A 25650-nucleotide genomic window follows, 5' to 3' on the forward strand; every position below is an offset into this window, starting at 1 on the left:
ATCAACTTTCCCAGTCTTTTGTTGCCCCGTGCCAAGTTTTTGAAAGGTGTTGCAGGCATCCATTTCAAAATGAGCAAATATTTGCACTAAAACAATAAAGTGTATCAGTTTGAACATTAAATATCTTGTCTTTGTGGTGTATTCAATTGAATATTGTCATGGTTCTCCGGAGTGCAGGGCACAGCAGGAGGCAGGAGGCACAATGCAAACTCACAGACAGGTGGTTGGATATAGAAGGCTTTAATAAAAAATACTGGCAGAGGGTATGGTACACAAAAAGGCAGTTGGTGAGGCGAAGGTAAAGGCAGGTGTAATACAAAGGCGTCGTCAAAAATACAGGCTGAGGTCAGAGCACGGCATTCAAAGTTTCAAAGGCATGACAAAAGGCGAGCTCGAGAAAAAACAGGCATGGAGTGCAACAAGGAGCTAAGCTTGGAACAAAGAACAAAAGTATGTGAGCTGGAACGGAGATAGGAACGTCAACGAACAACCAAGCGACGTTAAAAGTAGCAGGGCTTAAATACACAGTGTTTTAATTAGGAAGTGATTTGGAGCAGGTGTGGTGAGCAGGCAGGAGGGTGTGGACAAACAAAGATGAGACACTGTCAGACAAGAGAGTGCAGTGACAAGATGGCAGACAAAACAGGGTGTGGACAACAGAGATGAGGAAGTGCAGGACAAGAGAGTGCAGGGATCAGAGGGAGACAGTGATACAAGAAACACGGCGTGATTATATGTGAACAGAGATGGGGAGTGTAGACAAGGGAGTGCAGCGACAATATGGACATAACTAATAACCATAAACTAACAATACAGATGTAACAAGACCGGGATACATGGACTCAGAAAAGATTAATACTTGACCATGAAAAGAAAAGCAGACATCCAGAAATTCAAAGGCCCAAAACTACAACAGAACTGACATGAATAATACAACTGAAGACTAATGTGGTAAAGCTGACAAATCAAACTAGTGACAAAAGCAATCATCAAACAAACAAAAACAGTGGATCAAAACTTAACAAGAACAGAACTCAACATGTGGCTGAAGTGTGATGAACAGAACAACAAGCTTCAACAAAAGCAATATGAACAAAAATCAAAGACAGTGGAACAAATGCTAAACTAAACCACAATGAAACTCAACATGTGGTTGAAGTGTGATGAACTGAAAACCTGCAGCTGTGACAAAGCAAAATAAATAGATGATCAAAAAGCAGACAAAAGAACTCAACAAAGACAAACTGACAGAAAATCATAATGATCGCGGACCGAGCAGGGCAAATCATGACAAATATAGGTTGAAGAGGATTTGCAAATCATTGTATTCTGTTTTTATTTACATTTTGCACAACGTCCCAACTTCATTGGAATTGGCGTTGTACATGGAGAAGTGTGACAGGGGTGGGGTTTGAACCAGGAACCATCTGCACTGAAACCAAGTGCACTAACCGCTTGGCCACCACCCCTGCACTGAGTTTAAAGTCCCTTTGGCTGCCCTTGTTTCCACTCGGAGTCGCCACAGCAGATCTTGGATCATTAGTTCATGAATGTGTTCATTATAAAACAACCATTGATGCATCTTTGGTGTTCATTCAGCTGCTCCCGTTTTTTTTTTTTTTCGGGGTCACCACAGCGGATCCAGCTAGATCCGCATTGGTATTTGGCACAAGTTTCATGCCGGATGCCCATCCTGACACAACTCCCGTTTTACCTGGAGAAACACACACGTCCACTGGTGTTCCAGAGAGGTCTCCCATTCAAGTACTAACCAGATCCTACTCTGCTTAGCTTCTGAGATCTAACGGGATCAGGTTGACACAGAGCAGACCAACTGCATCTACCGTTGATGCATCTTGATGCATCTTTTTTCTAAACATAATTTCTTTTGTCTCACTGACAAATTTAATTATTTTTAATAATCCGAGGTGTGGCCAAGTGGTTAGTTCACTTGGTTTCAGTGCAAAAGGTTCGCAGTTCAAACCCCACCCCTGCCACATTTCTCCATGTAATGTGGAGGTGCGTGAGGAAGGGCATCCAGTGTAGAATTTGTGCCAAATCAACATGCAGATGCAAATTGGATCTGCTGTGGCAACTTTGAGTGAAAACAAGGGGAACAGCTGAAAAGTGTTACTTTTTATGAATAAAGAGAGAGTAAAATTCAATGAAAATATTCAATTGATAATTGCGAGTAAATGTTACTTGAGTTATTCTTTTAAATAAACTAATATATGCAAGTAAAATTTACTTAAGATTTCTCCTTGTAAAATTTACTTGGAATTTCTGAGTGTGAGGTTTTTTCAAGTAAATATCACTCCAATTTTTTTCAATATAGTTGCATCCAGTAATCATTTTATATTTATTATTTATTGTGATTAGATTAGTTTGGCAATAAAGTACATGCACATAAAACACCCATTGCTGAGGATCGCACAATAAAACATAAAACTTGTTTCAATTGTGGCCTTCAGAATAATGATGATGATAATAATAATAATAATAATAATAATAATAATAATAATCATTGACAGTCCATCGTTTTTGATGTTGACTGTTGGTGTGCCTACACTTTACACGATCGCTCATATGCAGCCAGTCCAGCTTTAGAGCGGCAGGACCGTCCACAGCGTCTGCACTGGGTCAGTGACTGGGTCAGTGACTGGGTCAGGGGTGTGTGCCTTCTATTGTGAGCAGCTTGGTAGGGGAAGCCGGGGCACAGTGGATCAGAAATGTTGTTTTGTGGCAGCATAAACACATTATGCACAGGTTCTATTGTGGATTTAATACAGCAAGTTATTGTTTATAAGGCTGTGTTATTTATGTCTTCCCAAGTGTAATTTAATTTACAGGTGTTTAAAATCGATTTTAAAATTTGTGATTTACTGTGCCCCGGACACTAATTCACAGGGCACAGTGAACCAACTTAGAATATAATGAAAAAACACATGATTATAAAGATTTCTTCAAAATTATTAAATATATGCTGATGCATATACAAACTATAATCCAGCAAACCAGCTGTGTAATGTGTGAGTGTCTTATATAGTGATATAAGTCCTTTAGAAGCTATTATAAATACAACTGTGATAATTTCTGTTCAAATGTGAAAACAGTTGTTTATATACACAAATTATAGAAATAATTAATGGAAAAATAAATGTATAAGCTTCAACAAGTAATATTTTCATCCACTTGATACTGGGCTTCGTAAATCACATTCTAGACTGTTTCACTGTGCCCCGATTCACTGCACCCCGGGTGCATATGACACATGAGTCATGTTATCAAATAGCTGATAGTCCAACCTGGTCTCACTGTATGTCGTGATTCAGCACCACGAAATATACATTAATCTATTGGTTCATGATATGGTGATGAAAAGTGCCTCATTTTCATCACAGCAGCACAAATTCATTCTAATTCATTCCATGATAGCTGCATGAAATATAATCTGGAGAAGACATAACACATGCTCATCAGTTGGACGGGGTAGTCTTCTCACTAATAAGAATTTTTTGGGGGCACCTTTCCTCTGTTGTGAGAAATAAATACAAAGACACTGACATCCACAAAATTTACTTTTGATAGGAAAAACTGACTAGTTTTACCCTTAATGTATCCAAAAACAAAACACTAATTTATAAGGGGGATGTCTTTATGCAGGGCAGCATGAGCATGGTTGCTTGGTGGTTAGCACTGTTGCCTCACAGCGAGAAGGTCATGGGTTCAATTCCCATCTGTGGCCTTTCTGTGTGGAGTTTGCATGTTCTCCCCATGTTTGCGTGGGTTTCCTCTGGGTGCTCTGGTTTCCTCCCACATTCAAAGGCATGCGGGTTAGGTGGATTGGAATCTTTAAATTGTCTGTAGGTGTGCGTGTGTGTGTGACTGTGTTTGTTTGTCTGTTTGTAGCCCTGTGACAGACTGGCCTCCAGTCCTGGGTGTACCCTGCCTCACGCTCTATGACTGCTGGGATGGGCTCCAGCCCCCCGCAACCCTTAATTGGACTAAGCAGTTGAAGATGAGTGTGTGTATGTCTTTATGCATACAAATATGGCATAACTGCTGCAAATATATATGTAGATCTGCAGATATACAGTGAGGAAAATAAGTATTTGAACACCCTGCGATTTTGCAAGTTCTCCCACTTAGAAATCATGGAGGGGTCTGAAATTTTCATCTTAGGTGCATGTCCACTGTGAGAGACATAATCTAAAAAAAAAAAAAAAAAAAATCTGGAAATCACAATGTATGATTTTTTAAATAATTTATGTTTGTGTCTAAGGACACCAGGGACAAAACTGTAGACCTGCACAAGGCTGGGATGGACTACAGGACAACAGGCAAGCAGCTTGATAGAAGACAACAACTGTTATGATTATTTATTAGAAAGTGGAAGAAACACAAGATGACTGTCAGTCTCCCTCGGTCTGGGATTCCATGCAAGATCTCACTTTGTGGGGTAAGGATGATTCTGAGAAAGCTCAGAACTACACAGGAGGACCTGGTCAATGACCTGAAGAGAGCTGGGACCACAGTCACAAAGATTACATTAGTAACACATGATGCTGTCATGGTTTAAAATCCTGCAGGGCAACAAGGTCCCCCTGCTCAAGCCAGCACATGTCCAGGCCTGTTTGAAGTTCACCAGTGACCATCTGGATGATCCAGAGGAGGCATGGGAGAAGGTCATGTGGTCAGATGAGACCAGAATAGAGCTTTTTGGAATCAACTTCACTTACCATGTTTAGAGGTTGAGAACAACCCCAAGAAAACCATCCCAACTGTGAATCATGGGGGTGGAAACATCATACTCTGGGAGTGCTCTTCTGCAAAGGGGACAGGACGACTGCACCGTATTAAAGGGAGGATGGATGGGGTCATGTATTGCGAGATTTTGGCAAACAACCTCCTTCCCTCAGTAAGAGCATTGAAGATGGGTCATGGCTGGGTCTTCCTGCATGACAATGACCCCAAACACACAGCCACACTGAAAAAATGTTACTTTGGATCAACTTAAAAAAATTGATGTAATTTGTTACAGCTAATTTTTTTTAGTTTCTCACAATGTATATTTAGGATTTTATAAAGTGATTCCAGCAGATTTAAACTGGAAACCACAATTTTCCATTAGACCAATGTAAACAAGTACTTTGAATGAAGTGCACTGTGTTTCACTTTTTTCAGTGCAGGGCAACTAAGGAGGGGCTCTGTAAGAAGCATTTCAAGGTCCTGGAGTGGCCTGGCCAGTCTCCAGACCTGAACTCAATAGAAAATCTTTGGAGGGAGCTGAAACTCCAAACCTGAAAGATCTAGAGAAGATCTGTATGGAGGAGTGGACCAAAATCCCTGCTGCAGTGTGTGAAAACCTGGTGAAAAACTACAGGAAATGTTTGACCTCTGTAATTGCAAACAAAGGCTACTGTACCAAATATTAACATTGATTTTCACAGGTGTTCAAATACTTATTTGCAGCAGTAAATCAAATACATTATTAAAAAATCATACATTGTGGTTTCCGGATTTTTTTTTTTAGATTATGTCTCTCACAGTCGACATGCACCTAAGATAGAAATTTCAGACCCCTCCCACTTACAAAATCGCAGGGTGTTCAAATACTTATTTTCCTCACTGTAGCTACTGATTCACCACGCCCCGGTTTCCCCTGTTCCTGCAGGCGCTTATTTTCAGTCATGATGGACTTCCTGTTACACCCCATCATAGGGGTCTGTAGCTGCTTGTTCGTCCCATGTATCAGGGTCGATGTTACACTTCTTCATGTGTCGCTTCAGCACATCTTTATACCGCAGCTTCTGACCATCTCTGCTTCATCTTCCAGCTGCCAGCCCACCATAAAAGACTGTTTTGTGCAGCCCTTCATCCAGCATTCTTCTGCCATGGCCTGCCCATCTCAGTTGAGCTGATGTGATCAGTGCTTCAGCACTGACAGTCTTAGCTCAGCTCAACACCTCCACATCGGGAATTCTGTCTTGCCACCTGATATGCATGATTGCTCGTAAGTAACGCAACTGGACTCGCGTGATATTTTTGATGTGGGGTCTATAGAGGGTCATGGTGTCAGATGAATATAGCAGGGCCAGCAACACAGCAGTGTTGTACACATTAATCTTGGTTTGTAGCTTAATGTCATGGCAGGACCACAGATGTCCGTGTAAGGCTCCAAAAGCTTTTGTTGCCGACTGTATTCTTCTCTCAATTTCAGCATCTGATGAGTTGTTGTTGGTAACTGTACTCCCCAGATATGTGAAGCTGTTGGCACTTCTCAAGACCTCTCCACTGACAGTTATGTCAGGTCTGCTTAGGTCATTGCTGTCTGGGGAGGCTGAAAGAGCAGTTCAGTCTTTGTAATATTTATCTTTATTCTGAACTGTGTTGCAGCTGCATGGAATTGGTCCACAGTCTCTTGGATGTCAGAAGGATCTGTGGCAACCAGAGCAGAATCATCAGCATATAGTAGTTCTCTGACACAGATGGTTCTTGTTTTCGTTTCAGCCCTCAAACGTGCCAGGTTGAAAAGTTCCTTCTGTGCGCGAGTGAATGTAAACGTCTTTGCTGAGGTTTTCAGACATAGTTTCCAGAACAGCAGCTAGGTAGATATGACGAGTGTTCGCGCAAGTACACAGCCCTGTTTAACGCCATGGCTGATCTAGAAGGGCTCACTTCCGATTGACACTTGTCCCGTCATTCCATCATGAAACTGCCTGATCATGTTGACAAACATCTCTGGACAACCATAGGCTTTGAGTACCTTCCACTGTGTTTCTCTGTTGACGGTGTCAAAGGTCTTGGAGAAGCCCACAAACACGATGTACAGGGGTTGCTGTTGTGCTGCTGCTTTTTCCTGGAGTTGTTGAAGGGAGAATATCATATCTGCTGTAGATCTTCCAGCTCTGAAGCCACACTGGCTTTCTGGAAGAATCCTCTCAGAGAGTATCTTTAACCTGTCGAGCATGATCTTAGCCAGCACTTGATAGAAGAGATATAGCTTGATGGTTACCACACTCACTCCGATCTCCCTTCTTTTTGTAGATGGTGACTATCAGGGCATCTTTAAAATCCTGGGGAAGTTGTTGTTTTTGCCAGCAGATGTTGTAAAGTGCAAGCAGTTGGTTCTTCAGAGCCTGGCCACCTTGCTTCAGGACTGCTGGTGGAATGCCATCTTGACCTGGGGCTTTGCCTCTTCTGGTCTCTTTCAGTGCCTTCTCCAGCTCTTCCATGGTAATTGGAGTGCACAGCTATTCTTTTGTGGGGTGAACTGCGAGATTGGTGACAACATTTTTGACAGTGGCACCCTGTTGGTTAAGCAGGTTTCAGAAGTGCTCTTTCAAGCGCTCGCTGATGTCTTTCTTGTCAGTCAGTAAAGTGCCATCAGCGGATTGTACTGGGGCTACGGCATTAGTTCTTGGGCTGTAGACTGCCCTCAGAGCTGAGAATAGGCCCTGGGAGTCATTCTTATCTACATGGTTTTGTACCTCTTCAATCTTGTTGTTCCTCCAGCTGTCTTTCATTCTACGATCCACCCTGGCTTTGGTGGACAGAAAAACTGCTTGACTTTGTTCTTTGCAGCAAGAAGTTCTTGAATGTCCTCATCATATTTTTGAAACCAGTCTGGAATCTTACAATTTGGGATACCCAAGACCTCTTTTGCTGTGCTGTAGGCGGTTGTTTTTAGATTGTCCATATCTCCTCAATGTTATCCAATTCTTCCTAGTTGGTGTTTTGCCAGGCTAGTTTCATTGCTGAGATTAAAGATAGAAACAGGGAAATCATTCCACAACTTAGTACCACTGTAGAAATAATAATAATAATAATAATGGTATATAAACTTGTGATACCTTTAGAGCTGTCTTATGAATGTATTTTTTTTTTAAATGGCAACACACACACACACACACACACACACACACACACACACACACACACACACACACACACACACACACACACACACACACACACACACACACACACACACACACACACACACACACACACACACACCTGTCAGCAGTGAGCCATCCTGCCGTGGTTGTGGTCAGTAAGTTTTTTTCTGTTCTTTTTTTGTAACCCACTGTCGGTCATACATTACATTTATTTTATAATGAAAATTATTTTTCGCAATGACTCGTCCTCCTCTGTTGCCGTTTTATTATCCTGTTGTGCGGACGCGTAGTCGGCTTTATTTTGAAAGTCCGGCGGGAAGCCGCCCTTGCTGCCGCTATCTTGACGGCGGTGCAGCTGAGTGATGTTAGCCTGTTTTCTTGGACACTCGTTGCTCTGTTCCACGCTGATTCCCTGAAGCTCCCCTCAGGAGACCATGGCCGAACCGGCCTCGGGGTCGCCTCCGTCGTCCCACCCTGACGGTAAATGTCTGGTTTTTGTGGGCTTTGACAGCGGCTGTTGGTGGCTTTGAGTAGCGGCCTCTACATCCTTGACAACATTAGCTTGTTAGCATCTGCAGGTTGACGTGTCACTGCTTTTATGTTCAGCACATTTCGACACCTGTTTTTAACGGATCCGCGTTAAACTGACTAACAGCGACCAGCGTAAACAACTAGTTAACGTGACGCAGCTAACGTGTGTTTAGTAGGTTAGCTGTCGACTTAGCCGGACTCGTTAGCCTGGCCCAGTCTGCTCCTCTTTAACTGGATCAGTCCGCCTCTGAGGCTGGACCAAGTACAGCAGGTGGATCCGGCAACAGGTTTGTCAAACCTGGGTCTGCGGCCTGTTCTGTGGTCCTACACCCCCCCCCCCGGAACTTTAAGCAACTACAGTACTGGTTTTCTACCAGTTATCCGTGGATTACTTTGATAATTAACAGATTCGTCATATATATGGACTGGGGCTGGACCTGATGTACTGCAGGCGCTGTACTGGACCATTGTGGTGAAGAAAGGGCTGAGCCAGAAGGTGACACTTGATTTACCAGTCTGTTTCTGCTCCTATTCTCAACTGTGGTCATGAACTTGGGTAACAACCAAAGATACAAGCGGCGAAAATGAGGTTCCCCCGTTTGTATCTTGGCTTACACTTTTGGACAGGGTGAGAAGCTTGACTATCTTTTTTGGATCACACTGAGCCAGCTAAGGTTGTTCTGCCATCTGGTGAGGATGCTCCCCCCACTCCCCTCCCTAGATAGGTCTTTCAGGCACTTACAGCTGGGAGGAGGCCCTGGGGACAACCCAGGACACGCTGGAGGGATTTTATTTCCTAGCTGGTTTGGGAATGCATCGGGATCCCCCAGAAGGAGTTAGAGGACTTGGGTGAGGATAAGGAAGTATGGGATGATCTTCTTAGTTGCCTGTCACATGATGCAGACATGGATAAGAGGCACAAAATGAATGCATGAATAAGTTGTTTAATTAATGCTCAGATTGGCGCTTGTGGATGCAGTATCTCATTAAGACCTGAAATTACTTTACTCATCAGTTTCTTTGTCAAGAAAGTTAAATCATAATAACATAATCTAGTCTGGATTATGCTACCCCCATATGGTCGCCCATTACCTGGAACCTGGCAGACAAGATGGTGGGGGTGGGGGGGGATCAAAAACAAAAAAGTTTGATTAGTGCAGTTTGTCTGAGTTTTTCTGCTTCTATAGACATACCAAGTCATCTTAATAAAAAGTCTTACTGTGATGGAGGAATTTACACAGACAGTGGAACTCTTGAGGCTCAGGATGTATATTTTTGGGAGAACCAGCAGCGTTTGTTTTCATTCATGGTGCTGGTTAAAACCTCTCTATTCCTTAATACAGTCAGTTGTAATTAGTGTTGATGTTTCCTGAGGAGTCCTATCCAGGTACTGAGGCCCATTGGGGCTGGTATGAATCCTCGGACACCATAGTGTGAAGTGGATGAGTCTACTGCTCCCTCAGGATGGGAGTCTAGTTCAGTTAAGGTTACTTCTTCAGCCAAGACTAGTACAGATATATTACATGTAAGGGCCCTGTCACACCTTGACGATTTAGCCAGCTATGCCGATCGCCCTGTTTCCACAGAGCGGTCCAGGTCGGTACTGCATGGTATGGTACGTGTCGGAACAGTTAAGTCTGGCTTGGTTTGTGTTTCCACCACCAGCAGAATCCTTTTGTTTGGCAGGTGGAACACTTAAATATTGACGAACACGTCATTGAGCGCACATGCATTGTTGCGCGGTGTCTCTTCTCCACACAGAGGCAACACAGAGTAATTTAACATTATTTTATTTTTACCTTGGTGGATCATGAGATTTATTTTCATTGCATGCAGACTGCTGAAACAGACTGCTGGAATTGACTGTCTGTGGTAAAGGTTGATGTGAATGAATTGTTTTGTTGTGGCACAAAGCCGGCGTCCTCTAGTTCAGGTTGAGAAACACACCTGGAGCAGACAAAACACAGAGGGACTTCTTTAAAAATGCTATGTTTCTTCAGCCACGACAAGGAGTTAAAGTATTTTCAGGCATTGTTTTCCAATATCAGGACGCTTTATGTGGATAAGTTTTTGTCAGGCTGTGATGATGAATCTGGCTGAAACGAAGTGGTCAGATTAACGCTTTATATTTACTCCATGTGTGAATGGTTTTAGTATTTGAAACAGTCTTTCCATGAGGACTGCAGCTTTCAGCCAATCAGTGGACAGCATTAATTGATGTATTTCGACTTATGAGTAATTTACAAGAAACGTGTGTCAACAATCACATAATTTACGTACAACTTATGTCCCACCTATGCAGGATGTATCGGTCATATGCTGGCATGCGTCTTAAATATTGTGCATGCCCAAAATTTTTCGAGGTACTCGGCCTATTACAACATATATCAGTGTGCTTCAATGTGCTCTTAACTGAAATAAAAGTTACCCATAACTTATTAGATGTATGACACCATCGGCATTCACTGGCTAAATTGTCAAGCTGTGACAGGGGTGTAAGCAACTAGTACGGCAGAGAGCAGAATAATTTTGTGAGCTCGCTCTCGATCTCAGTCCAAAAGTTCTTCCATGCAAACTTTGCTCACATGGTTATAAATTAATGGAGTCTGTACTTAGTCCCCCCACCCCCCGCCCCATTTATATTTCCTACAGAAATTGGATTTTTTTTTTTTTAAATCAGGGCCCAGTTTGCAAAATGCTAACTTTGTGATGCTAATTGGAGGGTTGGTTCATTCACAAATATAAACATCAAACATTGTTCTTTTGGTCAATCCAAAAGGAATGGGCTACAGGTACTTAAAAAGTTCTGCTTTTTAACAGATTTAAAAAAAAAAATCTAATGTTTTAAGGAAATTGTAATTGCTTATGTCTCAGCCTAGCATTCTGGCCAACAGATGTTTGTTTGTTTGGGTTTTTTTTTTCCTAATTGTTTTTCCTGAAGTTATCCAGGTTCTGACAGATTCACGTTTTTGAGGCTGTAACAAAGTTCAACATTTTTCTCGGTCAGCGATGAGTCATCAGCTGTCCACATTATATCCTGTCAGTTGACTGGCTGCGGCCTTGTCTTAGGTTGTTGAGTCACGTGAGCTTTTTGTGTTTCCCAGTGTTTAACAGACATGATGAGCACTTCAGGAGCCTCAGAGCAAAAAGCTCAGCCGTCTGATGTAATCAGGCAGTTTTGAGTTTTGTATAAAATTTTTTGGATTATCTTTGTGGTTTGCTGCATAACTCCCAAAACACACAGTGAGCATCACGCTGGTGTTAAGGCTGCGTTGTGTGTTGATTTTCATTTAGGCATCCATGCTAACAGATTAAATTTTGCAGACAAGCAGCATGAGGGACTCCTCCCAGACACGTGTGTTGTTGCTCCCTTCTGGAGAATAGACCTGGCACCTATTATTTTCAGGTGTGCCAGAGGTTTTTCTAGGAAAATTTAGCAAGGGGGCCAGCGCCAGATGCAAGAGGGCGGAGTGACAGAGTTGGAGGGAAGGGGGTCGTGTGGAACGAGGGCCCTCCCTGCTTCCTTGTTTAGCTTTTGAAAATTTGAGGTCAAAATTGGGCATTCTGAGGCTTTTTGAAGGACCGAAACAACAACAAAAGAGTGTGGGAGCTCTGTGAAATAGGACATATTTACACATTCTTACTGTCATTTTGCTACTTTTTTTTAGTATTTTGGAAAAAAAAAAACTCTATTTCAAACGGGCTTGCTATTTCCTGGCATCAGTGTTATATATTCATGGAAGAATTTGATCGGTGAGGGGACGGATGTATGCTAGGAATAGCGCTTAAAAAAATTGCATTTTGGCAAGGGGACTTGCAGCCAAAACATGGGGGCGTGCTCTCCCTATTTCCCGGTTTAGCAAAAAACCTCCGCGTGCCGTGCACAGTCATTTTGACATCGTACTGGCAATGTTAAATAATTAATTGGGCACCGCAGTCTCGTTTTAGGGCAGGCGGTAAGGAACAAAATATGATGCATATGACATAATTTCTCCACTTCCGGGGAGACCAACCAATCGGGGGAGGTGATGGTCTAGTGGTTAAAGTGTTGGGCTTGAGAGCAGAGGCTCCTTGGCTAAAATCCCAGACTGACCAGAAAATCACTAAGGGCCCTTGTGCGACATCCTTAATCCCCTAGTTGCTCCCGGTGTATAGTCTGTGCCTTGCATGACTGCAGCCTCACATCACGGTGAATGTGAGGCATTGATGTGTAAAGCACTTTGAGTGTCTGATGCAGATGGAAAAGCGCCATATACAACCCCTGGCAAAAATTATGGAATCACCGGCCTCGGAGGATGTTCATTCAGTTGTTTAATTTTGTAGAAAAAAAGCAGATCACAGACATGACACAAAACTAAAGTCATTTCAAATGGCAACTTTCTGGCTTTAAGAAACACTATAAGAAATCAGGAAAAAAAATTGTGGCAGTCAGTAATGGTTACTTTTTTAGATCAAGCAGAGGGAAAAAAAATATGGAATCACTCAATTCTGAGGAAAAAAATATGGAATCATGAAAAACAAAAGAACGCTCCAACACATCACTAGTATTTTGTTGCACCACCTCTGGCTTTTATAACAGCTTGCAGTCTCTGAGGCATGGACTTAATGAATGACAAACAGTACTCTTCATCAATCTGGCTCCAGCTTTCTCTGATTGCTGTTGCCAGATCAGCTTTGCAGGTTGGAGCCTTGTTATGGACCATTTTCTTCAACGTCCACCAAAGATTTTCAATTGGATTAAGATCCGGACTATTTGCAGGCCATGACATTGACCCTATGTGTCTTTTTGCAAGGAATGTTTTCACAGTTTTTGCTCTATGGCAAGATGCATTATCATCTTGAAAAATGATTTCATCATCCCCAAACATCCTTTCAATTGATGGGATAAGAAAAGTGTCCAAAATATCAACGTAAGCTTGTGCATTTATTGATGATGTAATGACAGCCATCTCCCCAGTGCCTTTACCTGACATGCAGCCCCATATAATCAATGACTGTGGAAATTTACATGTTCTCTTCAGGCAGTCATCTTTATAAATCTTATTGGAACGGCACCAAACAGAAGTTCCAGCATCATCACCTTGCCCAATGCAGATTCGAGATTCATCACTGAATATGACTTTCATTCAGTCATCCACAGTCCACGATTGCTTTTCCTTAGCCCATTGTAACCTTGTTTTTTTCTGTTGAGGTGTTGATGGCTTTCGTTTAGCTTTTCTGTATGTAAATCCCATTTCCTTTAGGTGGTTTCTTACAGTTTGGTCACAGACGTTGACTCCAGTTTCCTCCCATTCGTTCCTCATTTGTTTTGTTGTGCATTTTCGATTTTTGAGACATATTGCTTTAAGTTTTCTGTCTTGACGCTTTGATGTCTTCCTTGGTCTACCAGTATGTTTGCCTTTAACAACCTTCCCATGTTGTTTGTATTTGGTCCAGAGTTTAGACACAGCTGACTGTGAACAACCAACATCTTTTGTAACATTGCGTGATGATTTACCCTCTTTTAAGAGTTTGATAATCCTCTCCTTTGTTTCAATTGACATCTCTCGTGTTGGAGCCATGATTCATGTCAGTCCACTTGGTGCAACAGCTCTCCAAGGTGTGATCACTCCTTTTTAGATGCAGACTAACGAACAGATCTGATTTGATGCAGGTGTTAGTTTTGGGGATGAAAATTTACAGGGTGATTCCATAATTTATTCTCAGAATTGAGTGAGTCCATATTTTTTTTCCTCTGCTTGCTCTAAAAAAGTAACCGTTACTGACTGCCACAATTTTTTTTCCTGATTTCTTATAGTGTTTCTTAAAGCCAGAAAGTTGCCGTTTGAAATGACTTTAGTTTTGTGTTATGTCTGTGATCTGCTTTTTTTCTACAAAATTAAACAACTGAATAGGGATGGGTATCGAGAACCGGTTCCTTTCGGGTATCGTTAAGAAATGGTTCGATCCACCGACATCAATAACCTTTTTACTTAACGATTCCCTTATCATTCCTTCAGAGTGGCCGTTGTTTTTGTGGGTGTTTGTCAGGAAAATTATAACTTCTCTACATTGATTACAGACCCTGCAGCGGGTCTGTAATCAACTTTTCTGCAGCGCGGCTTTGCTTTGAACCTTGAACCAATTGAAGCAGTGATTCGCAGATCGAAGCAGTGCTTCGATTATTGCTTCGTTTAATTTTTTTCTTTCGCTTTCCCGCGCTAAAACCCTAAAAAGCATATGGTTGTGAGTATTATTTACCTTTTTTATGTTAAACCGACCTGTTATGGTTTTCTGAAACAGTTGATAGATGTATTTTATAACTTAAAAACGGGACCGATGCTAACATGTTAGCATGTCTATGGCATTTTCAATGTTAAGTTAGCATTAAGCAATTGCAGCTGTCAAGTGTTTGTTGTTGTAAAAGAGTCAAATGTATTACAAATTGTAATGTTTTAATTTTTTTTATTTATATATTAATAATAATAGCAAACACAACAATAATAGTAATAACTAATCTAATGATTATATACAATTTTAGAGACAGAGACAAAAACAACCTGAATGAAAACACAACAGAAAATATAAAACCAACTAACAATGAACATACATAAATAAATAAATACATACATACAGAAATAAATGTTTCCTGTGAACACCTAGTGACTCTTACACCTCCATTTCATCCCTGTCTTAAGTTTAATGACAGTTTGTTTCGTTCAAACCATATTTTCAGTGTGTTAATTTCTTCAGTGATTTCCTCCAGAACTATCTGCCAAGATAGAAAACTGCTGCATCCTAGTAAGAGCAAAATACTACTGGAATTAATTTGAATAAAGAAAGTTCTTTTTGTTTTTTCTCACCTAAATGGATGCTGCACTCACTGCAGTTTATTGTCTGGAATAGTCCCAGATTGTATTTCAGAGCTTGTAGAATTCAGACATTTTTGTGCAGGTGATGTTGGGGGGTAATTTTGGGTATTAAATTTATTTAATTTATTACATTTATTTAAATTTATTTGGCTCTCTGCCGAGTCAAGTTAGAATGATAGAATCCTGTCGGGATTAATAACTTCAAAGCAAAACACCATTTTATTTTTATTTATGTCCAGAGATCAAGGATACAGTGACCAATTTCATATTTATTTACTTTAAGACTCAATGAAATACATATAACCCTGCAAAGCCTACTTTTAGTACAAAATTCACAAGAGGTATCGATAAGGGAATCGATAAGGAATCGGATCGATAAGCAGAATCGATAATGGCATCGATATCGATAAAATCTTATCAATACCCATCCCTACAACTGAATGAACATCCTCCGAGGCCGGTGATTCCATAATTTTTGCCAGGGGTTGTAAATCCCATTTACCATTTAACTGCGGCATTTTCAATGGGTTTTTGGGCAAATTACACATAAACAAGGTGAAAATGCAAAGAGAACGTGACAGTGCGGTGGGAAAGTGGACACCTGTTGCTGTTTGTTTGTGACCTGGAGCACAAACTGTCAGGGTCTGAGATTTTGCCATGTTGTCTGTTTTGTTTTTTTGGTCTGTTTTGTTGTTTTCTTTCATTCATTGGTTTTCTGTGGGTTTATTGTCTTGCTGGGTTTTTCCTGCTTGGGTCTGTCTGTCTCTATTTCTCTTGTATGTCTCTGGGTTCTTGGTGGTGGGCGCTTCTCTCCAGCTTTTGTTCTGGTGCTTTCCACGCACACCTGTTCCTAATTTGCAGGTCATCATCTGGGGTTATATAAGCTCACTGGGTGCTGTTGTTCCTTGCCAGATTGATGCACCTTGTGCCTTCTCTCCAGCTCTGGTTCTCGTGTTCCATAGTCCTGCCTGCCTCAGTGTGTTTTTCGACCTCCAGCCCATTTTTCCGACCTCGTCAAGCCTGATGTTTTTTGTACTTCTGCTGTGTATTTGGACTGCCTTTTTGTGTACCTACCTCTGCTATCCTCCTCACTAAAGCCTTCTGTCAACCAGAGCTGTTTGTGTGAGCCTCGCATTTTTGTCCAAACGTCTTTGACCAACCTGCCTGTCACAAATGTGTTGAGGCAGTTTTGCAGGCGAGAGAACGGAGCTACTCTGGTTAGCTGTGTAGGCTAACACTTACCGACATGACATCTCCCACTCGTTTTCTTTCCTTCTCCACTGGGAACTGAAAAAAAAACCCTTTTTGCGACTGCTTCGGTGACTGCAGCCGAAAACAAAACAGTACACTATTTATCCATGTGAAGTTATGCTGTGTATAAGAGGTCTGTTAGAAAAGTATCCGACCTTTTTATTTTTTTCAAAAACTATATGGATTTGAATCACGTGTGATTGTATCAGCCAAGCTTGAACCTTCGTGCGCATGCGTGAGTTTTTTCAAGCCTGTCGGTTGCGTCATTCGCCTGTGAGCAGGCTTTGTGTGAGCAGTGGTCCACCCGTCTCGTCATTTTTTTTATTGCGAATAAATGTCTGAACGATTTGGAGCTTTGCTGCCTCAATTTTTTTCCAGAAACTGTGAGAGACCTCCAGGTGGACACCGTTCAGAAAATTAATATGGCTTTCAGGGGCGATTTTGTGGGGATTACACAGATTGAGTGTTACTGCCACTTTAAGGATGGCCCACAGCGTCTGAGAGCATGCTGCGCTCCGAGCGCCGATCGACAGGCTCACACCCTGCTGAAACACCCAGATCATTTCCAACGTGAAGGCTTTGTTGAGCCGGGACATTGGCTGACTTTCACAAAAAGGCAGGAGACATGGACATCAGCACTTTTTCGGCACATTCCACTGTTACAGGAGTTTTTTTCATGGAAAGAAAAGCGGAGGATTGCGCCACTGTGCCGTTCATGGCGCGGGACAAAACCACCTCCATGTTGGTCTCACAGGACGGCTTTCAGACGGCTTCTCGTTGCTTTTCAGTCGTGTGATTATCCGAGAAATTGCGCATGAGCTGGACATGCCCCAACATGTCCTGTGAGGCTTCACCACGGCGTTTCTTTGCGCCATGCGGCTCCACCGCGATGCGCGGAACTCCTCCGCTTTTCTTTCCATGAAAAAAAAACTCTTGTAACAGTGGAATGTGCTGTTAATTTCTAAACTGGACGCTGTCTTGATCCGGTATGTCATCTGACTAGCACAGGAATTGCGGAAGACGTGGACTTCAGCACTTTTTCGGCACATTGAGACAGACGTGTGGAGGCCTTCACGTTGGAAATGATCTGGTTGTTTCAGCGGGGTGTGAGCCTGTCGATCGACGCTTGGAGCGCGGCGCGCTCTCAGACGCGGTAGGCTGTCCTTAAAGAGGCAGTAACACTCCTTAATCTGTGTAATCCCCACAAAATCATCCCTGAAAGTCATATTAATTTTCTAAATGGTGTCCACCTGGAGGTCTCTCACAGTTTCTGGAAAAAAATTGATGCAGCAAAGCTCCAAATCGTTCAGACATTTATTCGCAATAAAACGATGAGAGGGTGGACCACTGCTCACACAAAGCCTGCTCACAGGCGAATGACGCAACCGACAGGCGTGAAAAAACTCACGCATGCACACGAAGGTTCAAGCTTGGCTAATGCAATCACACGTGATTCAAATCCATATCGTTTTTGAAAAAAATAAAAAGGTCGGATACTTTTCTAACAGACCTCATATATTGCACAATGGCAGCAGCTGTCCCCATAAGTGGTCAAATCCCGCGATATCACACAGGGTTCAGACAAGACTGCGGTGCCCTATACCTTTTGCTGGACTTTCTGTGACTGGGACAGAACACGCAGACAAGAAAAATAGAAACAATTTCTTTAAAACTATTTCAGTGATTGAAAAAAGTCACATGACTGCTGTCCATTTACAAGAAATCACTTTCTTCTCTTCACGAGTAGTCCCCAAACCTACATGGAGCTCTGCAGCTCACAAAATCTGGATTATAAAAATAGTCTAAAATATAAAAAATAAATATAAAAATAGATTATAAAAAAGTGACAAGTTGTTGGCAAGCCTACTTTATATTTTTAAGTTTATATGTTATAAAACATGTTACGCGACTGTTGCGTGAGATGTGTGCAAGTGGCATAAGTAGCGATTGTGTGATGAGCGAAGTTGAGTTGCCGCCAACACTTGCTGGTGGACACCAGTGACAACCGTGTGATGTTGAGTGATGCGGGTAGTGGCTCTTTGGTGGTGAGTGCTACATGCACCTGTAAACTCTGTGCACACACCTCCTGTGTGAGAGGGACTATAGAAACTAAACAAAACACTCTGGCAGAATCAGCGCAAAGTTTGTGTCGCTACATGAAAGTAATCATGTTGATTTACTCCATTAGGAAGTTTAACGTTGCTGCTTTTTTGATATTAGCGCTTATGTAGCTGTAGCATAACAAACATTCTGATAGTTAAAAGTGAATGATGTTCACAGTGATGATGAGCCTGGATACCGCTAACAGATCTGCACGTTAGTGGAATATGCCAACCTTAGCATTGGACACTGAAAGGATTAGTCGGTGTTAGAGAGGACATGGATCTGAAGATTCTCAACTTAAACTTCTTGTTGATCTCTTTGAAAAAAATCGTGCTTGTTGAGTCTTTCATCCCTGTCCTCCTTCTCTTCGGTGTCCAGATGCTGAACTCCAGCAGCGAGTAGCGGCTCTGGAGAAGGAGCGGGCCGCGTTCAGCAAACGCAAACAGCAGCTGGAGGCAGAGTTCAATCAGAAACGAGCCAAGTTCAAAGAGCTCTATCTGTCCAAGGAAGGTAAGACCCACCTATGTGAACACATTGATGGATAGGCGGGTGCTGGCATTGCATGGGCTCCAAATCCAAAAGCGTGCAGATGAGACGTCTGAGCGGTTTGTTTTGAGTGTTGTTGGTTTTGGATGTTGTTTTCCTCGGTATAGCGCTGGTTTTTGGATTCTAACTGTGGATTGGTTGGGGCGAGTGTGGAACACCTGGTGTTTTTCACCTGGTGGTAACTTGAGATGTGGTGAGTGATTCTGACATGACTGTGAGGGTGGGATCTAATGGATCCTGGAAAGTGGTTAAGAAGGCTGGTAAAGGTCAGACGTTTGACCTGATGTTCTGTTATTGATGGTAGATGATCTGCTGATGTGCATCTTAAACCTTAAAATAATAATATGAAGTCGGAATACAGTTTTGGGAATTACACAACTTGAAAGTACTTGAAAATTTCACAATTTGTGAAATTCAGACTGTGCAGTTGTGGTCGGACGTTTATTTACTCATAGAAATGAAAGTCACTGTAGTATCTGGGTTTGAATCTTTTTTTTTTTAAACCCTGTATAAACATGTTTTGTTTTTTTTTTCAGGTGTGGTGGGGGGTTGTTCATTCAGTCATTCAAGCTGTTCACACCTGCTGGATCTCAACAAGACTAATTTTCATTCTGAAGAGTGTGTGTGTGTGTGTGTGTGTGTGTGTGTGTGTGTGTGTGTGTGTGTATATATATATATATATATATATATATATATATATATATATATACACTCAACAAAAATATAAACGCAACACTTTTGGTTTTGCTCCCATTTTGTATGAGATGAACTCAAAGATCTAAAACTTTTTCCACATACACAATATCACCATTTCCCTCAAATATTGTTCACAAACCAGCCTAAATCTGTGATAGTGAGCACTTCTCCTTTGCTGAGATAATCCATCCCACCTCACAGGTGTGCCATATCAAGATGCTGATTAGACACCATGATTAGTGCACAGGTGTGCCTTAGACTGCCCACAATAAAAAGCTACTCTGAAAGGTGCAGTTTTATCACACAGCACAATGCGACAGATGTCGCAAGATTTGAGGGAGTGTGAAATATGCATGCTGACAGCAGGAATGTCAACCAGAGCTGTTGCTCGTGTATTGAATGTTCATTTCTCTACCATAAGCCGTCTCCAAAGGCGTTTCAGAGAATTTGGCAGTACATCCAACCAGTCTCACAACCGCAGACCACGTGTAACCACACCAGCCCAGGACCTCCACATCCAGCATGTTCACCTCCAAGATCATCTGAGACCAGCCACTCGGACAGCTGCTGAAACAATCAGTTTGCATAACCAAAGAATTTCTGCACAAACTGTCAGAAACCGTCTCAGGGAAGCTCATCTGCATGCTCGTCGTCCTTATCGGGGTCTCAACCTGACTCCAGTTCGTCGTCATAACCGACTTGAGTGGACAAATGCTCACATTCGCTGGCATTTGGCACGTTGGAGAGGTGTTCTCTTCACGCATGAATCCCGGTTCACACTGTTCAGGGCAGATGGCAGACAGCGTGTGTGGCGTCGTGTGGGTGAGTGGTTTTCTGATGTCAATGTTGTGGATCGAGTGGCCCATGGTGGCGGTGGGGTTATGGTATGGGCAGGCATCTGTTATGGACGAAGAACACAGGTGCATTTTATTGATGTGCATTTTGAATGCACAGAGATACTGTGACGAGATCCTGAGGCCCATTGTTGTGCCATACATCCAAGAACATCACCTCATGTTGCAGCAGGATAATGCACGGCCCCATGTTGCAAGGATTTGTACACAATTCTTGGAAGCTGAAAATGTCCCAGTTCTTGCATGGCCGGCATACTCACCGGACATGTCACCCATTGAGCATGTTTGGGATGCTCTGGACCGGCGTGTACCAGTTCCTGCCAATATCCAGCAACTTTGCACAGCCATTGAAGAAGAGTGGACCAACATTCCACAGGCCACAATTGACAACCTGATCAACTCTATGTGAAGGAGATGTGTTGCACTGCATGAGGCAAATGGTGGTCACACCAGATACTGACTGGTATTCCCCCCCAATAAAACAAAACTGCACCTTTCAGAGTGGCCTTTTATTGTGGACAGTCTAAGGCACACCTGTGCACTAATCATGGTGTCTAATCAGCATCTTGGTATGGCACACCTGTGAGGTGGGATGGATTATCTCAGCAAAGGAGAAGTGCTCACTATCACAGATTTAGACTGGTTTGTGAACAATATTTGAGGGAAATGGTGATATTGTGTATGTGGAAAAAGTTTTAGATCTTTGAGTTCATCTCATACAAAATGGGAGCAAAACCAAAAGTGTTGCGTTTATATTTTTGTTGAGTGTATATATATATATATATATAATATACAACCCCTGGCAAAAATTATGGAATCACCGGCCTCAGAGAATGTTTATTCAGTTGTTTAATTTTGTAGAAAAAAAGCAGATCACAGACATGAATGAATGAATGAAAACTGTTTATTTCGAACATTTGATACAACAACAATTGCAAGATAGATCAGTGAAGACAACAAAAAAGTTCCTACTGTGTACCCAACATGTCCGAAAAGGGGTAGGGTGAAGCATCAGCTTATTTTTCCCTACCCCTTCTTCCCCACAACCAGTGATACCCTTTGCCACATATACGCATAGATTCCTACACACCTAAACCGATATCAATATCAATAAATATATATATATATATATACACACACCTACACATACCTACTTACATACAAAATACTATATATTTACAAGCCGAAGCAAAAAACAAAAACACCCTAACCCTCATTACCCTTCCTCCTCCCTATACCTAGAAAAAAACATATTTTTGTACCGCTGTTTGAACTGGTTCATGCTTGGACATTGCTTGAGCCCCACTCCCAATCTGTTCCACATCCTCACCCCACAGACAGAAATACAGAAACCTTTTAATGTTGTTCGTGCCCACTGATGCTTTAAATTAAATTTCCCCCTCAGACTGCAATCCCCTGATCTGTTAAAAAACATATTTTTAATATTTGCTGGAAGTAAATTGTTTATTGCTTTATACACGATTTGTACTGTTTGAAAATGAACCAAGTCTGTGAATTTTAAGAATTTGGATTGTAAAAATAGTGGATTTGTATGATCTCTATAGCCAGTATTATGAATAATTCTTATAGCTCTTTTCTGCATTACTGATAGTGATTTGTGTTGTACCTTTATAAGTATTACCCCATACCTCTGCACAGTACTGTAAATATGGTAAAACCAGTGAGCAGTAAAGAATGCGGAGTGAGTTGTGGTCCAGAATATGTTTCGCTTTGTTTAGAACTGAAATGCTTCTTGACAGTTTACTTTGTATATGTTTTATATGAGTCTTCCAGTTTATCTTATCTATTATCACCCCCAGAAACTTATTTTCATGTACCCTTTCAATATCTACCCCCTCGACTTGTAACTGAACCTGTATGTCTGTATTACAATAGCCAAATAACATGTATTTTGTTTTACTTAAGTTTAATGATAATTTGTTTCTGTCAAACCATATTTTCAATTTTCCCATTTCTATACTGATCCTCCTCAGTAACTCCTGCAAATCCCCCCCTGAACAAAAAATGCTTGTGTCATCTGCAAATAATACTAATTTTAATATTTTGGAAACATTGACAATATCATTTATATAAATTAGAAACAGTTTTGGACCCAATACTGACCCCTGTGGGACGCCACAAGCATTGTCCAAGCATGATGATGTATATTCCCCCAACTTCACAAACTGTTTTCTGTTACTTAAGTAGCTTCTCACCCAGTGCAACACCAACCCCCTAATCCCATACTGTTCACGTTTATTGATTAATATGTCATGATTGATTGTATCAAAAGCCTTTTTAAGGTCTATAAATATTCCAACTGAATGTAATTTGTGGTCTATGGAGTTTGTAATCTCCTCAACTGATTCTATTAATGCAAGTGATGTTGAACTATGTGCTCTGAATCCATATTGACTATCAGTAAGTAATTTATGTTTATTTATGAATTTGTCTAATCTATTATTGAATAACTTTTCTAATAATTTGGAAAATTGTGGAAGCAAAGAAATAGGTCTATAATTTGTGAAGTGGTGTCTATCCTCAGTCTTATACAGCGGCACAACCTTAGCTATTTTCATTTGATTGGGAAATTTACCGGTTTGAAATAAGTTACAGATGTATGTTAATGGTTCTACAATCCATTCAATGACCTGTTTTACCACCACCATATCAATTTCATTTAAATCGGTAGATGTTTTATATTTACAATTATTCACAATGTCTATAATTTCTTTTCCATCCACTGCTGTGAGGAACATTGAACAGGGATTTCTTTCTATGAGATTATTATCCCAATCCTCAGGTTGGGAATCGGGAATTTTTTCTGCCAAGCTTGGTCCAATATCAATCAATCAGTCAATTTTTTTTTATATAGCGCCAAATCACAACAAACAGTTGCCCCAAGGCGCTTTATATTGTAAGGCAAGGCCATACAATAATTATGTAAAACCCCAACGGTCAAAACGACCCCCTGTGAGCAAGCACTTGGCTACAGTGGGAAGGAAAAACTCCCTTTTAACAGGAAGAAACCTCCAGCAGAACCAGGCTCAGGGAGGGGCAGTCTTCTGCTGGGACTGGTTGGGGCTGAGGGAGAGAACCAGGAAAAAGACATGCTGTGGAGGGGAGCAGAGATCGATCACTAATGATTAAATGCAGAGTGGTGCATACAGAGCAAAAAGAGAAAGAAACAGTGCATCATGGGAACCCCCCAGCAGTCTACGTCTATAGCAGCATAACTAAGGGATGGTTCAGGGTCACCTGATCCAGCCCTAACTATAAGCTTTAGCAAAAAGGAAAGTTTTAAGCCTAATCTTAAAAGTAGAGAGGGTGTCTGTCTCCCTGATCTGAATTGGGAGCTGGTTCCACAGGAGAGGAGCCTGAAAGCTGAAGGCTCTGCCTCCCATTCTACTCTTACAAACCCTAGGAACTACAAGTAAGCCTGCAGTCTGAGAGCGAAGCGCTCTATTGGGGTGATATGGTACTACGAGGTCCCTAAGATAAGATGGGACCTGATTATTCAAAACCTTATAAGTAAGAAGAAGAATTTTAAATTCTATTCTAGAATTAACAGGAAGCCAATGAAGAGAGGCCAATATGGGTGAGATATGCTCTCTCCTTCTAGTCCCCGTCAGTACTCTAGCTGCAGCATTTTGAATTAACTGAAGGCTTTTTAGGGAACTTTTAGGACAACCTGATAATAATGAATTACAATAGTCCAGCCTAGAGGAAATAAATGCATGAATTAGTTTTTCAGCATCACTCTGAGACAAGACCTTTCTGATTTTAGAGATATTGCGTAAATGCAAAAAAGCAGTCCTACATATTTGTTTAATATGCGCTTTGAATGACATATCCTGATCAAAAATGACTCCAAGATTTCTCACAGTATTACTAGAGATCAGGGAAATGCCATCCAGAGTAAGGATCTGGTTAGACACCATGTTTCTAAGATTTGTGGGGCCAAGTACAATAACTTCAGTTTTATCTGAGTTTAAAAGCAGGAAATTAGAGGTCATCCATGTCTTTATGTCTGTAAGACAATCCTGCAGTTTAGCTAATTGGTGTGTGTCCTCTGGCTTCATGGATAGATAAAGCTGGGTATCATCTGCGTAACAATATTTACAAAACAATTATTAAAACCGTTGACTACCTCATCCTTATTTTCCTTCTTGACATTATTATCAATGAAATACTGAGGGTAACTCTGTTTTTTATTACCATTTTTGATAATGCTATTTAATATATCCCATATTCCTTTAATATTGTTTTTGTTATTATATAATATGTTACTATAATATTCCTTCCTACATACCCGTATAATATTAGTTAATCTATTTTTGTATTTCTTATATCTATTTTCTGCCTCTTTAGTTTTATGAATTCTCTATACAGTGTATTTTTCTTATTACATGCATTTTGTAACCCTTTCGTCATCCATGGTCGAGCTTGGATTTTTTGTTTTCTGTAGTCTTGTTTAATTGGACAATTTTTATCATATAATGATGTAAATATTTGTAAAAAAGTTTCATATGCACTATCAACATCACTTTCACTGTATACCTTTTCCCAGTTTTGCTCCTGTAAATCCTTCTTTAGTGTGTTCATGTTTTCCTCTGTCCGCACTCGCCTGTATTATTTTCTCCTCTGGCTGATTCCGCCGATGGTTTCTATTATAAACGATGAAAACTGGTAGATGATCACTAATGTCATTGATTAATAATCCACTCACAGTGTTATTCTCAATATCATTGCTGAATATATTATCAATTAAGGTGGCACTATGGGATGTAATTCTGCTTAGACACAGCTGACTGTGAACAACCAACATCTTTTGCAACATTGCGTGATGATTTACTCTCTTTTAAGAGTTTGATAATCCTCTCCTTCGTTTCAATTGACATCTATCGTGTTGGAGCC

At 41.2% G+C, this 25650-nt stretch overlaps 1 protein-coding gene and 1 long non-coding RNA gene across 4 annotated transcripts in view; one reads left to right on the forward strand and one right to left on the reverse strand.

The window, feature by feature from the left end:
• Window positions 1-759: 759 nt before the first annotated feature.
• LOC117516825 lies at window positions 760-9367 on the reverse strand. The gene is made up of 4 exons (XR_004562551.1): window positions 9353-9367; window positions 8381-8389; window positions 4403-4409; window positions 760-1072 (listed from the first exon to the last, which is right to left on the reverse strand). It is a non-coding gene; the product is annotated as an uncharacterized LOC117516825 (long non-coding RNA).
• The window catches only part of rabep1 (rabaptin, RAB GTPase binding effector protein 1), a 57276-nt gene continuing 39847 nt past the window's right edge, over window positions 8222-25650 (forward strand). For all 3 annotated transcript variants that reach the window (XM_034177685.1, XM_034177687.1, XM_034177688.1), the window contains exons 1-2: window positions 8222-8381; window positions 19016-19147. In XM_034177685.1, coding sequence (XP_034033576.1) covers window positions 8336-8381; window positions 19016-19147 — 178 coding nt within the window. In that variant the 5' untranslated portion in view covers window positions 8222-8335. The remainder of the gene's footprint in view (window positions 8382-19015; window positions 19148-25650) is intronic.

This window comes from Thalassophryne amazonica, chromosome 9, assembly GCF_902500255.1.
Source record: "Thalassophryne amazonica chromosome 9, fThaAma1.1, whole genome shotgun sequence".
NCBI classification, from domain to species: Eukaryota; Metazoa; Chordata; class Actinopteri; order Batrachoidiformes; family Batrachoididae; genus Thalassophryne; species Thalassophryne amazonica.